Source organism: Zeus faber (genome assembly GCF_960531495.2).
Source record: "Zeus faber genome assembly, chromosome: 7".
Classification (NCBI taxonomy): Eukaryota; Metazoa; Chordata; class Actinopteri; order Zeiformes; family Zeidae; genus Zeus; species Zeus faber.
Window position 1 is genome coordinate 31,365,878 of NC_137203.1, and position 15,599 is coordinate 31,381,476.

Below are 15,599 nucleotides of genomic sequence, written 5' to 3' on the forward strand. Positions count from 1 at the left end.
ATACCTGTAAATAAATGATTGATTATAAAAAGAACCTGGGTGGTATTGTCATGCCGAAAAAATGTTTTCTAGAATTATTGTATGTCATCGAGAAGTTCACTTTTGAAATGTGATTTCTCTAAAATGGCTGCTGAGAGATCTCTCTTCAAAGCGGGCACACCTGCCCTTATAGTTGCTTTATAAACAAAGCAGGTGGAGAAAATTGGACTCGCAACGTTTGCTATTGTAATTCTTGATGTTGGCCAGTAGTTAGCGTTTTGCTCCAATGGCAAATCTACAAACATTCCAGATTTTTAAAATATTCGACTTGACCTCTTTTGGAAAAAGTCGTACTGTTTTTTACACCAAAATTATCGAGTATACTCTTGTTTTTTAAACGCGAGGTAAACCCGCTAAAAACAGCTGATTGACGCCGTTCAATTTGCCAGAGGGGAGGAGTATGCGTTTCTTTTTTTTTCTGGTGTGCCAAGTTCGACGTCACGAACACGCCGGAGAAGGGCACGTCATGGTTCCAATGTGATTGGGGAATCCATGGGGAAGGCACAAGTCCTCTCCTGGAAATTCTAAAGGTGTCAATTGCCTATTTTTGGCAATTAAAAAAATAATCTGGGTATACCTGCACATTTTGGTATAAAAATGGTGATAGAGGTGACAGGACTCTATATATTTCTATCACATCATAAGAAACGTTATCACCTTAACTTAGTTTACATTATTTTACGCGATTTTTTCTCAAACTCAGAAAAAACATGAATTAGAATTACTGTAATTCTGTAAAAAAAAAAATACAATTTTTGAATCTGAAATACAGCATAAAACATTATGTCCAGCAGGTGGCGATGTATAACAGCCCAAAAGCTGTTGGGACCTTCGGTTGTTTTTATAGGTAGATTCACGTCGAAATTAGAAGTGGACATACAAGAGAGATTTTCTCACAACGTTATTAGTGTAATTATCGTTGATCATCAATCCAGGCTGTGGTGAATAATAGTTGTATTCTTTATTTCTTATAATGTTAGTGACATCTTGGTGTTAAGCATTTATAATTTGCTGCAAGGTTTGCAGCAAAATTATCATTTTATTTTATTTATTTTTGTTCAACAGCCAATTATTTTGTATTATACTGCCATTTGGCTTCTATTTTCAGAACTCTTTATAAAAGCAGTTTTTTTCTTTCCATTGATGTGAGAGTTTATATTCGGGTATAGATTGAAATTGGTAAAGCATCTATTCCTAATCAAATCTGTCCACATATGTAAATACCTGCACTGGATCGTTGCATTACTAGTCAAACTAGATTTTGGAAATTGAATGCCTTTGTGGCCATAATGAGGATGCCAATTGTGATATTGTAGTTTGTCCAAATTTGAAAATAAAGCCTGTGTGTGTATAGATATGTATATTTGTGTGTGTGTGTGTGTGTGTGTGTGTGTATTTGTGTGTGTGTACATATGTGTATATATACATACACATACAGACTCATCGCACATATGTTGTGAAAAAGCACCACTGAATATAATGACAGGACATGTTTAATAGTTATTTACATGTTAAGGGGTCATTGTGGTGTGGTGTGGGGATGGATTTGGATTTGGGATGGATGGTTTGAGCATCTGCACCTGACCTGAGTCTAGGTGATTGGGGCAGGGTGGCTGCATACCAGTTGTTCATTGATGGGGCTAAAGAGGAGAAGGTTAAGACCCCCATCCACACACACACTCAGGATAGGAGCCGTGTCATGACATGTTCTATCTGCTCCTGGCTAATCCCACCTAGCCTCCTCTCTACAATAAACTGATGTCTATAACCCATCGCCGTCTGTGTCTCAATGCCGGAGGGCCCTGAAACGGCACTTGTGTGGCAGAAGGAACTGCTACAGTAATTAAAAGAAAACACATTTATTCAAAGGGAATACAAGGAAAACAGAAATCAGCTATTTTTGAAAGAACAATTAAAGAGAACATCCATGACAAATTCAATGCCCAACAACAATCCACTTGTGCTCATCTAGGGGGAGGGGGTGACTTCAGCTCCTTTTACAGCATGGTGCAACTGTTCTTTTGGCTCTTTCCGCCGGCAGTGTTCCCTGTACCGCTCCCCTCGCCCCCAGCTGTAAAATGCAGAGCCTTTACACTGAAAAGTGACCATAGATATTGGTGAGGCATACAGGTACTTCTCATTTAATGACCTAGTTCCATTCCTAGGACCAGGTCGTTAAGCGAGGACCAGTGTTATTTCACGCTAAGGGGGCGTGGCGATTGCGAACGCTAGTGTAGTAAATACTGACAGACTGGGGAATGAGACAGACTGTTAATGGTGATGAGATGTATATAGTGTCTATATGTAGTGTATAAAGGTGATGTGGGTTGAGATGCTTGACGCTGAGATGCCGCAGTTTTGTCAGACTGGTCAGAGACCGGGTCGCAAGTCCGAACGGTTGTTAAACAGGTAGGTCATTAAGTGAGGAGTACTTGTATTTGCTTGCATGACAATTCCCCTAATAAGGGAATCTCCATGCAAAAAAATTTGCAAATGTATATGTCATGAAAAATAAAAATGTCATGCAAATGCTTGGGGTTTTGGGTTTAGAGATGCAGTTGTTGTGCAAAGGTCTGACAAAATGTTGGAAATAAAGGCTTACCTGCTTCAAGGACGTTCCTCTTGAAGTATTCCACTGTGTTCATGTTACCCGCTGGCCTGTACTGAGCCACCACGAAGGCCGTACGTCTGTCGGTGGCTAATCCCACGCCCACGTCGGTGCTTTCCTTCCAAACCACCTGGGTGAAGTGGCCTGGAGCAAAAACAAAAACAATGCCGCAGGTATGAAAATGGCTTACAAAAGTCATGCAGACGCACCGACAAACACACCTGACGGAAATATGTCGCAGCCTCAGATGTAGCAGTAGTCATTATCTGTTGTGTGTGTAGTGGGCAGAGCTTGTTAAGTGTGTTTGCCAGGGATTACCGGTTTTGTCACTGAATCCAGGACTGCTCCAGTTGTAATTTTTCACCTCACCGTACCAATTGTCCACAGCCTCCTTACCTAAAACACAAATGTAAAGAGAATAAACACATACTGTATGTGTAAATATATAGGTATATGTATATATGTGCATGTGTATGTATATGTTGTATATGGTATATGCATGTAAAATGTAACTTTTAGTTTACCAGTCAGTTGGAGTGGTGCTGAGCTGGACATATTGAAGATGTTTTCTCCATCCCCAGTGTTGCTGTGCTGCATCCTTCTGGTCGACAGCAGGTGATCCGCCCAGGTCTGCGCAGAGGCATTGAGTTCGTCATTCAGGCTCAGCGGCGGGGCGCTGTGCTTCTGCCTGTAGGCATTGTGGGTTTCGAGGAACTCCTTTAAGAATCTGGCGTCTGTAAAAAAAAAAGAAGAAAATAGCCCGTTGAAATCATCACTTCCGTTTGGGTGACTTCTTGAAAGGAAATGAGCGCTGTACAGCTCATCAAGGTGGCGTATTCAAACACTGACTTTGAGTTTAGGATTACGCACCCGCCATCCTGTCTGATGTCCTGAAGGCTAAGTAAAAGAGACCAGAGAGGACCCGGTGGAGTCTGTGAAAAGAGGGAAAAAAATACAGGAGAAATAAAGCATGACAGACAGTGCCTCTGGAAGTCAATAATTATGTCAATTTACCCAGAAGGACATTGTAATCTCAGGTATATTTCAACAGATTAGAAATTATCGAACTATTCATCATCTCAATCACTCACCTGACTGTTTGACTGCCCTTTCTCAGGTCCTTTGTGGAGGTTGTGCTCCGTCTTGAGCCTGGGTTCATATACTCGTGCCCGGCCTCTCCCTACGCAGCTACTATGTAGAGGAGGAGACACACCCCCGTTTATAATTATCTCCGCGTCTCCACTTCTTCTGTGGTTTAACTGTTGGAAGATGTTTACCGATGGTACAGTGCTTCTCACGACATTACCGATACTATTCATCCCCAGAGGAATACATCACTGTGACATCAAAAAGAGAAAATAATAATAAAGTAATAATAAGAAAATAGAAAAAAAGTATATACCATATGCAATAAACAGTATAGTATTTTCCAAGACCTAAAGATTATTGGTCTGTTTTTAACCAGGAAATCTGGGTTGTGCCAGATTGGCGTTAATTTATTTGGAAATAGAGTGTGACCACTGAGTTTCAGGAATTTCCACCAGGCTGACAGAGTTGTTGCGATGAATGGGTTTTTAAAGCAATTATGTTTCCTTATTGATTCAGTAAGAAATGGGAGATCAGATCCAGACAGTCCAGTTTGTTCAATGTCTCGCCAACCATGGGCCAATTGTTCCTCTGGTTGTAACCATTTAATTATAAATTGAAGATGGTTTGCTAGATAGTAGTATCTAAAGTTTGGGGCTGCTAGGCCTCAACAGTCTTTGTTTTTCTGTAGTGTTGCTAGTTAAATTCTTGGTTTCTTGTATTTTCAATAAAATTTGTTGACTACATACATATACATTTGCTTGTTTCATTTTTATCAGCTTATCGGCTAAACATAACAAAAGAAACTGATAGAATCTCTTGGAACTCATCTCATCCATACGTGTTCCAGAGTGATCAATCGGTTAGACACCCATTTGATCACACAGGATTCATGTGAACGTTTATTATACTGCAAATAGAGTCACACAGTGGGCCTTTGAACTCCGTCCTTTTCCTAACTATTCAAAACTTACTGAAACTAGTTAGAACTTAAGTTGCATAACTGGATTATCAATACCTTCACAATAAAAAAATTGCTAATAAAAAATTAAAAAGTAAAAACCATAAACAAAACAATAATTACAATTATAATTTTAACAATTATTATTATTATTGTGTTTTATTTAAGTTTTATTCTTTTTTTAAATAATAAATTTTACTCTAGTTATTAATTTATTTTATTGTATTTTTACAACTTCTAGGAGGAAAGAAGAGTGAACCATTCTGCTTTTCTTTATTAATTTATCTAATGTACTCTTGACAATAACAGAAGTTCCTGTCCTACCCTCAACGCTGCTGGTAGGAGGAAACAAGGAGAGTACTATACTAGTTGTTGCCCTCAACGCTTGTTAGGAGGGATCAAGAATACTAATTATGTATTCAATAATTTAGACGTATTATTGAATAACGTAAAAAAAAAAAAATAGGTGATTGGGATCACAGTGGCTGCCTACCTTTTTGCATGTTGGTTGGTCTAACGAGCAACAGGTAAAAGCCCCATCCCCACACACACACTCAGAGGTGCAATGTCATGACACATGTCTATCTGCTCCTGGCTAATTCCAGCTAGCCCACTCTCTACAATAAACTGGTGTCTACAACTTCGTCTTCTGTATCTCTGCGCCGGAGGTCCCTGAACATGCCACTTGGGTGGCGCGTGGTAGGCGAAACTGCCCCAGAGAGACCTTAAGGGGGACAATACAATAACGTAATGATAAACAATAAACAAATAAATATGTACCTACATTTTTACAAAAAGCATAACACACCAAAAAAACGAGAAAGAAAATGTACAACAGACTCATGAATGACTTATGACTTTTGGCTCATGGATCCGCGTTTGAGATGTCACTGTGGCATCAAACACCAACTCATGTGGCGCTGCAGAGACGTGGTTTGGCTGTTAGTCTTCAGATGGTAAACAGACATGCGGTCATGAGCAGTCAAAACACATTCTTTAGTTCCCATCACTCAATGCTTGGTATTCAAACAAAACAAAAAAGACACCATCAAGGTGTCGCCATGGCCTACTGCCCGTCTGACTGTTAAAATAGCCACAGCACACCGTTCTATTGATGAAATTACCAAATGTAGCTACTCCCAGAGAAGAAAAACAAGGGTTGCAGATGGTTTTAATGATAAACAATAAGTATAATCCCAAATGAAAAATGAAAAAAAAATTAAAATTCCGAATAAATTAAATGAGAAAAATGTGGTGGTACACAATAAACCTATAAAATAACAAGAAGATAGACACATTTTCCATGGACAGTAAACCAACCAAAAAATATACAATAACTTACAATAATTCACAAAGGATTACTTATTATTTACTAATGATTACTAATTTACTAATGATATTTACAAATTAATACTAATACTAACTAACTAATAACTCATCATGTGTGTTATGAGAAAGTCATCGGTTACAAGGAATTCACTACATACATGTAACGTGACATGGGATCCAGATCTCAGGGAGATGAACAGGAAACATATTTGTATGCCGAGTCACCTATTGCATAAGACGGTCAAACCTGTTATTAGGGACATATTTCTGAGGTATGGGATTTTTTGTTAATACCAGTAGTCATGGTTGTCAACACTTGTTGTGAATGCTCAGACAATGTGTCTGCTTGAAAAAAACACACATTTGCATGCAGAGGGCCGACAGAAATCTTTACGTGCCTCAAGGGGGCTGTATATCTCACCTATGTGCATTTAAAAAAAATGTTCTCGAAGTTTTCCTCCGAGTAAAAATGAGATTAAACCCGTTATTACGGGCACACTTTTAGGGGATGAAAAGCATGCAAGCAAAATACAAAAAGGATCATGTCATGTTGATACTATGTCACAAACACGCACACAGTACATAGAACAGCTTGCATGACCATGTACCTGGGAGCAGGTTAGACTGTGTGGACTGATGGTTTAGACTTTTACTCGCCACGCAATGCAATGAATGGAAGACAATAGTGAGGCTATAATAATAATAGGAGATAATAATATGAGACCTTTACAATGCCTTAGACTTTATTTCACCCACACAACAAGAAATGCACAACAAATAATCGTCACCCATATCCTCGTGGTAGGTGTTTTTGGAATACCAGCGCAGTCACAGATACAACCCCCCCGGCCCTGCTCATCTGTACCTAGCCAGAGAACACGTTTCTCTGGAAGTTCACAGGGTTGATCTTTGTGTGTGGGTGTTTAGAAATGCCTGAAAAACAAAGTGGCATTTTGATTTCCTGAATCTCAGAGGTAGAGTCAAGTTCTACATGAAGCAACTTGTTATTGAGAGAGTTTTTCAGTTTTAAGTGAAACCGGTTCCATATGGCGCCTCCTCAGTGGCGACCACCCACCCTTATTAACCAGTTCGGGATGGATGGAAGTTTTTCTAATTAAAATAATTCACATGAAATATTAGCGCAAATTCCCTTTTATTACCGTCGAGGGACCATGGGATAGATATTTAAGCCATAATGAGTAAAATAATACATTTGGAACAATATCAAAATAGTGAAATTGAGACATGATAGACAATCTACTGTAGATATACTGTAGATATGTCTACAGTAGTTTGTAAACAGTAGATTGAAGACAGTAGATTCTACCTAAGATATACAACAAAAATGTATAATATAACAGAATGTTTTTTAAGGCCTATACATCTGCCCTATTGGACTGCCTTTAATCACAGTAAGACGCTGCAGCAGAGCGGTAAGTTGAAAAACAACGTATCCTTTAAAGCTGGATTCACACTGAATCTGAAAACGCATCCGAGAGTTGGATCCTCCCCCCACAAAATATGTCAGGGAAAATGGGACAGCTTGTTATTTTTCCATTACTACAGCGAGTAGTTTTGCTCAGCTGGACATTTACCAATTTTACTGAATAAGAGTTTAAAGCATGCGCAGCATGCGCTGATCGGTGCATTTTATGCACCGATCAGCCACAACATTAAAACCACCACTAATAACCACTAATATTGTATAGGTCCCCCTTGTGCCACCAAAACAGCTCTGACCCACTGAGGCATGAACTCCAGAAGACCTCCTAAGGTGTTCTGTGGTGTTTCACTTGCTGCCCAATATATCCCACCCCAGGTGGCATTAAAACAAGATGAGTAATGTTATACACTTTCACTTCAGTGATTTTAATGTTGTGGCGAAAAAGTGCGGAAACAAATGAATGCACACATTTCACTTACATGCCTCAAATGAGATTTATGGATTGTGAATATGGTGACATCCAAGGTTAAACGTTGATAACGATAATACGTTTTGAACGCACGTGGAAATTCTGCACTGCAGCGCATCATAACTTTTCGCACGTGGAATCCGACTCTCCATAGGAATAATTGGAATTCTGGTTTGGTGTTGACATGACATGATGTCGTTTGTCAGATTCGGTGTGAAGCCGGCTTGAGGGTCATGTTCTAAGGCCTCGTCCACACGTAACAAAGCCTTTGAAAAACTCCTTCCAGGGTGGAGATTTTTCAAAACTCATTTTCTGTGTATTCGTGTTGACCAGTGAAACTGAGTTTTTGCCAGATGATGATGTCATAACCTCAATTTACACACGTGCAGTTGTTGTTTCACACAATGAGCATGCGCCAGAAACATACAAACAATGGCGAACTACTAGTGTGGATTGTACTGTTGCATTAAATATAGGGTGGCACAGAAGGGCCGCCCAAAGACACCCTGGAGCTACCAGCGGTTCAACGACTGGCCCCAGCACCAACCCTCTCCCGACTGACAGCAGCAGCACCTAGGGGGTCCGGCAGAGGACCGGGGGAGAACCGGTGCAGCAACCACCATAGGTAACTGCTGGCAGCTAGGCAGGCATCGTGGGGACCATCCAGCAGCCCAGCAGCCAGGCCACCCCTCCATGCAGACCCGGCCACAGCCAGGACTGGCCAGGCCTTCACCAGCCAACACAATAGCTCGAGGTCCCACACTCCAGAAGAGAGGAGGGGAGTCTGCATCGTTGCTCCGGGGGAAAGAAGCTGGTCGACTGCGGTGTTCCGGGGCACCAGGTCCTCTGGAAGGCCAAGACTGGCCACGCCTTCACCAGCCAACACAGCAGCTCGGATCCCATGCTCCAGAAGAGAGGAGGGGAGTCTCCATCATCGCTCTGGGGGAAGGAAGCTGGTCGACCGTGGTGTTCCAGGCACACAGGCACACAGGCACACAGGCACACACGCACGCACACACACACACACACACACACACACACACACACACACACACACACACACACACACACACACACACACACACACACACACACACACACACACACACACTCGGGATAGGAGCCCGTGTCATGACATGGGCTCCTATCCTGAGTGTGTGTGTGGATGGGGTTTAAACCTACTGCTCATTAGCCTAACCAATGAGCATCAGGTGTGGCTGCTCAAACCACATTTTCCACACACAACAGATGCATTTATTGTAATTGAATGGAACAAAAAACCCACTGTGTGTAGCCGTGCATAATGGGGAGCTTGCAGCCGGGACAATCCCGGACAAGCCGGGATGTCTTGCCACCGTAGTTTGATTACATGCTTATCAGTCAGCCTAGTGTTACTTCATAACACCGGCGTGCGGACGGGTTTTCAATCCCCCACCCCCGCCACTAGCCTGGCATGCTTATGTCAGCGTTTTCCACCGTTTTTGCGTTCTTGTGTGGATGCAGATTTTTTCACAAAACACTTGGTGTGGACGGGAATTTTTGTGGGGAACACCCCAACAATGGACTGTTCCAGCTGCTGTGGTCAGGCAAGCGCCTCCACAGCCACAGAGCGAGGACAGAGAGACTGAGACGGAGTTTCTTCCCACAAGCCATAAGCACTGTCAACGCTGAACCCACCAGGGGTCCTAACCAAAAGCACTGAGTCACTCACACTGCCTTACTGTACCGAATGTAGCATACTGTACTGCATACTGTATCACTGTTCTGGGTTACTGCATACTGTGCTGTATTGCTGTTCTGTGTTACTGTATTGCTGTGTCGTACTGTTGTATACTGTGCTGTATTTCTCCACACACACTACCTCACATTATTCACATGCGCTTTACTGCACATATCTGTATATACAAATAACCTATCCCATATACATAAGTCTATTCCCTTTACTTCTATTTTGTACCCCTTCTCTGTATTATCTCTTATTTTATATTATATTATTATTCACTAATAGCATTATGTTTTAGGAATCAGTTAGTTTCAGGTAGTAAGCTAGGAAGAAATTAGGTTTGTGTGGGAGTCTCTGGTAGGGCCCACAGGTAGGGGTTTAGGGAGGGAGACGGGAGGGAGTCTTTCTGGCCGTGGCGGGCCAACATGGCGAGAGTTTTTATTGTCACTTTAAACAATAAGGTACGCTGGCCACAAGTATAAATAACAAAACGATAATTATTATAATTATGAGGTGGATAATAATCATCTCGACCGCAGGAGGAATGGCGTTCCACTGCTGGGCTGCTGACAAGCCCCTGCGCCGATCCCCTCTGCAAGAAAGACAAACATTAAGAAAACTCCCTGCCTCGAGTCGGACTGTTCAGCACCGATTCGAGGCAGCTTGGTGGCCGCTGGAAAGGGAACCCTGCTGTGGTCCACAGCCGGTGCTCGACCACGCCCATTTAGTTCGGTTAAGAACTCATTGTGCATGATATCCGGGTGCGTTGCAACGACATTTTACTGCATATATGTATGAATGTATATGTATGTGATGAATAAACATCTTGAATCTTGAAAAAATATGTTTTAAAAAATAGGGACGGGGCCTAATACATCATGGAGAATACACCCAAGACGGGACGAGAAATCTTAAATATGTCATGGTCCATGAAGAAGTTCCGTCTGACAAAGTCTGACAAAAACAGAAAGTATCATTAATTTCAAATTTGGTGTGCCCAATTCGGTCCTTTATGATTATATCCTCACTTATCATTTTGAACTACCTGTGCTTTAGTTTGTATCAGTATGTTAATTATTAGGCCTAGAAACATAACGTCCTTTACCATTTGTGGATAATATGAAGTCTAGTATGACAGTAAGATAGTTGTTTTTTATGAAGCATAAGAAATACCTTCCAACTTGCCACACAAATTGTACACCAGTACAGTATACACATACAGTATATTTTGATGGTACATTTTTGAGTAAACCTGAAGTACCTCAGATGGCACAGCACACAGGTTATTTGTCGTTGCTTCTGTGTCGTGTAGGTCGCCCCAAGGAAGACTTTGAGACTTCAAACGAGCTGGACCTACTCATTAAGATTTCCTGCACCCAGACCATTATGCAACTTCACTGAAAGGTGAGCGGAAAGGCCACTTCCTGTATTTAAAGACAAATAAATGGTTAACAGAAGCACCACTTAGGCTCAGTAAGCTTGTTGACACAGCAAGCGTTAAAAAAAAATCTTCATTGAGTACGGATTATTTAACTATACTACTACTACTATTGATAAATAATAACAATACAACTTTTTTAAATAAATCAATAAATAAATACATTTATTATATAATAATGACAAACATACTATTATTATTATTATTATTATTAAGAATTATAAAAATAACAATAACAACAATTATTATTGTTATTACTACTACTACTACTACTACTACTACTACTAATAATAATAATAATAATAATAATAATAATAATAATAATAATAAGAAGAAGAAGAAGAAGAAGAAGAAGAAGAAGAATTATAACATTCATATTCATATTCATATGAATAATGACAAACATACTAATATTATAATAAAATGTATATAGTATGTGTTTGAAGAGCTTGCTATGTGTTTTCAATATAAACAATCAAATAAATAATACAACATCCAAAGTAAGATAAAACAAGATTTGGATAATTAAAAAAAAAATTCAAATCAAGTCTATATATACAAATAGGTTTTCAGAAGTAACTTTTAACTTGAGTACACAGCATGCACCCATCGCTATCTCAGTACGGATGAAATTGATATTAACCACCTTGCTTGAATCTGTGTAAGAGATAAGAAGCTAATTAAAGGTTGAATACATTTAATGGTAATTATTTTTAGCTTTTTAATATGTTTATTTTGTTTATTTACTTTTGTCTTTTTCTCAGCCACAGTGCGCTGGAGACTAAGCCAGAGCTATAGGTATCTGTGTGTGCCCTAAATATCAACATAAACCCAAGTCTTTTCTCCTTACCAGCCATGTTGCCCAAATAAATGATGCAGCTGCGAGGAAGAAGCTATTCACATCAAACCAAAGCCGTTTAACACGAAAAGCTGGAATCCAATGATGTGGCATTTCCTATATGCTATTATGCATATTTGTGCTAACTCCTTGCATAGGTTGATTGCTAAAAGTTTATGGTTAAAACACGAAAAAACAAAGGTAATCATCAACAACGCATGTTCTGCTCAAACAGTCAGGTTATGAAGAGTAGAAGCCTGTAGAGGTACAGCGTCAAATGGCTACTGAGGTAACCAACAAATCCATTGACAGAAAATCTCTGAACATACAGTAAATGGATTTGTGTCGGATATTTTGCCTGGAGTGGACACAGATCTTTGCATGTCACAGTTTAAAGGAAAGTATGATCCATGAGATCAGATATGCTGTGGCAAAGGGGGTGCTTGGTATTTTGCACCTGAGCCCAACACGGCAGGGGGCTGTGGTGGAAAAAGATGATAATTTTAGTGTAAAATTTCAGACTCATAAATCATATCATATCACAAATTATATTTTTAATTTTATTTTATTATCTTTCCCCCTACATATATACGTTTATAGGAGATACGTATACGTATATTCCCCAATCCGGCCCCTCGGCATCGAGAACCTCTTTCCGCCCAACCTGTTAGAAGTTGCTCATCTTTAATTTCAGGGACATTTAAAAAGAAAATAGGAATGCACCATTTACCCAGAGCCAAACTGTTTTTTTCTCACTCAAAGGATTTTAACTGTTAAAGGCATTCTGGGGACTGTAATAAAAGACACAATGTTATTTGACAGTGTGTATAATTGAGCAACTGTTTGTCATTCTCAGACAGATATTGTGCAACACCACAGCATTTTCAATGGTGTACAAAATGGGTGTACAAAATACAACAAGCTCTAACTGATATCTGCTGGGTCCAGGCTGCAAGGCTATTCGCACTCATGAGTCTTCCCAGAACAGGCCGGGGCCCCCTGTGAAGGTAGCTTCCTCAATTCCTATCTTGATACGAAATTTAAAAACAATGGTGAATCTGTGAAGATACAGGAAGCACCCAACCAATTGAACAAAGCCACAGCCACAGCCTGTCCCAAAAAAATTGGGCAGTTAATGCTTTTAACATACTAAATCTAGCTTTATTAAACTTTAGGTCTTTGGCAGGAAAAATATTTTTAATTAATGATTTTATGATCAAGCACAACAGAGATTTTATGTTTTTAACTGAAACTTAGTGAGACCAAGATAACAGTGCAGCTGTTCTTATCAAGTCAACCCCACCCAACAGGTGGAGTTGCCACTTTCTTTAACGATTCCCTCAAAGGAAAGCAGATAGCTTATGGAAATGTAGCTTCTTTTGAACACGTGGCCTTTCAGTTGAATTCCTCCTCTTGAGATCTGTTCCCAAATATTTACAGTCCACCTAAATACTGTGCAACCTTTTTGATGACCTTACTGAACTGCTGTCGATAATCTGTATTGACTTTGATTGTGTAGTTATTGTGGGTGATTTTAACATCAATGTTGGCAACCCCCAGGACAAAGGGATTAAAAAACTGTGTTGTATTCTTGATAACTATGGACTGACTTAGCATGTGAGAAGTGAAGACTTGATTTTAAAATACTACTGTTGGGTAAAAAAGTGAATGGTTTACGGCCGAAACACATTTCTGATCTTCTACTACGTTATGAACCATCCAGACCTCTTAGGTCGTCTGGGACTGATCTGCTTTCTGTCCCCAGAGTCAAAACTAAACATGGAGAATCAGCATTCAGGTTGTATGCCCCACATATCTGGAACAAACTCCCAGAAAACTGCAGGTCTGCTGCAACTCTCGACTCTTTTAAATCAAGGCTGAAGACTTTTAAGTTTGCCTCTGCCTTTAACTCTTCCAAATATTAATTTCTTGCCTCGCCCTGTCACTTTTACTTGATTTTATGCATTCTATGTATTCTTTTTCTTAACTTTATCATGTGTTCTTCCTTTTACAATGTATTTCTTTTGCACTTTGTCTTGATGCTTCTGATTTATTCAAGCACTTTGAATTGCCTTGTTGAAATGTGAGCACTCGTGGCTTTGTGTGCACAATATTAAAACGGTTTTGGCCGATCTGAAACAGCGATATCAGATAACTGAAAGATCTCCAGACTGGTTCTCCGGGGCTAGGATATTGCCTTGACCAAAAAAAACAAAACGCTTTCCTGGGAATAGGCGAAATAGTTGTTAACAAACAAAAGATCCAGTTATAATTGCACTTTGTCTTCATGCATTTTCATGTTTTATGTAAAGCACTTGTTGAAATGTGAAATGTGCTATACAAATAAACTTGCCATACCTTACCTAAATGCACAAGCACACATGGGAACAGTGTATAAATGTCACTGGGATGTCAAGGTAAATCAAACTGAGAAACAAAAGGTTACTGTTATCGAATAATTTCTTCAGCCCCCCTCCAGCTCCAACCACCTAGTACTAGGTGGCATACCTACTGTATATGAATGGCAAAAGGACATTTTTACTGTTGCATAAGTACTTAACAATTTGGTTCGATGGCAGACAGAACCTCAAAACTTACATGGAAAAACTTGCTCATAGACTTTTCTCTGCTCAATAATTTTACAATAATTTTCATCTGTACTTTATTATGGAGGTCTCCTGTACTCCCATGCTGCCACCTCCACCCTGAAGCGCTGGATTGTACGACGTGGGAAGACCGATTTCGATTTTTACTTTTCAAGTCATCTATACAGTCTATATATACGTATATATATATATGTATATATATATATATATATATATACAGTGTATAATATATACAGTAAATACATGTGGGTGGACATGAAACATAGATTAAAGGGCTACATTGACCTAAGAGCCAGGAAAGACAATAGAAAAACAAGAGTGGGTGTGTCACGTATATGTGTGAGCCATGACGATGGTATTTCAATAAATGTGTATCATGTGTTCAAGTCAAAAAGGTCCAATTGCCTTTAGTAACACAGAACTCACAAAGTCGATTGAGAGTGAAGAAAAAAACGGCAATGAAAGACTTTCCTTTTACAAATCCTGTTGATATGCCAAACAACACACTTCAAAAAAACCCTCAGCAAAAACCGTAAATCTAATTTTTTTAATTGCAAAGCTCACAATATATTGTAGAAAGACAGGGTAATTATATGTTATACACCAAAAAAAAGGTTGCAAACTGGGCATTTTATTATGTTTTTCAGATTCAATTGACTATATCCACGTTAACATAAAAGACTAGAAACAGGAAGCTGCATTGCTTCTGGTAACCTACTGTAGCCCATCTCACACTTTTGATATGCTACAGTAATTGGAATACAATAGTTCTAAATACAATGCAGTGTAACTGTCATCAAAATCATGTATAAAAAATACTCCAAGGAACATCATATTCTTTCTTTTCACGTTTTTTTTAAGACTTAATAGTTTGCACTGGTGGGCTGCATTCAAGCACAAGCTACAGCACAACAGAGTACTAAGTGAAGGGATGAACGATTATTGATGATGGGAACCAACATTTCATATCTAGATTGAGCCCAAAATGCCCAAAAAAGCCCATTAGTGAACGCAAAACACAGTCTTGGCTACGCTCAATACATGTAGTAAGTACATAG

General features: G+C 39.6%; 1 protein-coding gene across 1 annotated transcript; it reads right to left on the reverse strand.

Moving 5' to 3' along the window:
• Positions 1-2,018: 2,018 nt before the first annotated feature.
• Positions 2,019-3,794, reverse strand: LOC307233170 (Golgi-associated plant pathogenesis-related protein 1-like). The gene is made up of 6 exons (XM_080004394.1): positions 3,739-3,794; positions 3,518-3,579; positions 3,172-3,381; positions 2,966-3,043; positions 2,642-2,791; positions 2,019-2,133 (listed from the first exon to the last, which is right to left on the reverse strand). The coding sequence occupies exons 2-6, from the start codon at positions 3,522-3,524 to the stop codon at positions 2,129-2,131; spliced, it is 450 nt and encodes a 149-aa protein (XP_079860520.1). The 5' UTR covers positions 3,525-3,579; positions 3,739-3,794; the 3' UTR covers positions 2,019-2,128.
• Between the last annotated feature and the right edge of the window lie 11,805 nt (positions 3,795-15,599).

Coding starts and splice junctions, on each gene's coding strand:
- LOC307233170 (XM_080004394.1), bottom strand. Junction 3,044..3,171: donor AGCACCACTCCAACTGACTG/GTAAACTAAAAG, acceptor TTTGTGTTTTAG/GTAAGGAGGCTGTGGACAAT. Junction 2,792..2,965: donor TGGATTCAGTGACAAAACCG/GTAATCCCTGGC, acceptor TTTTTGCTCCAG/GCCACTTCACCCAGGTGGTT.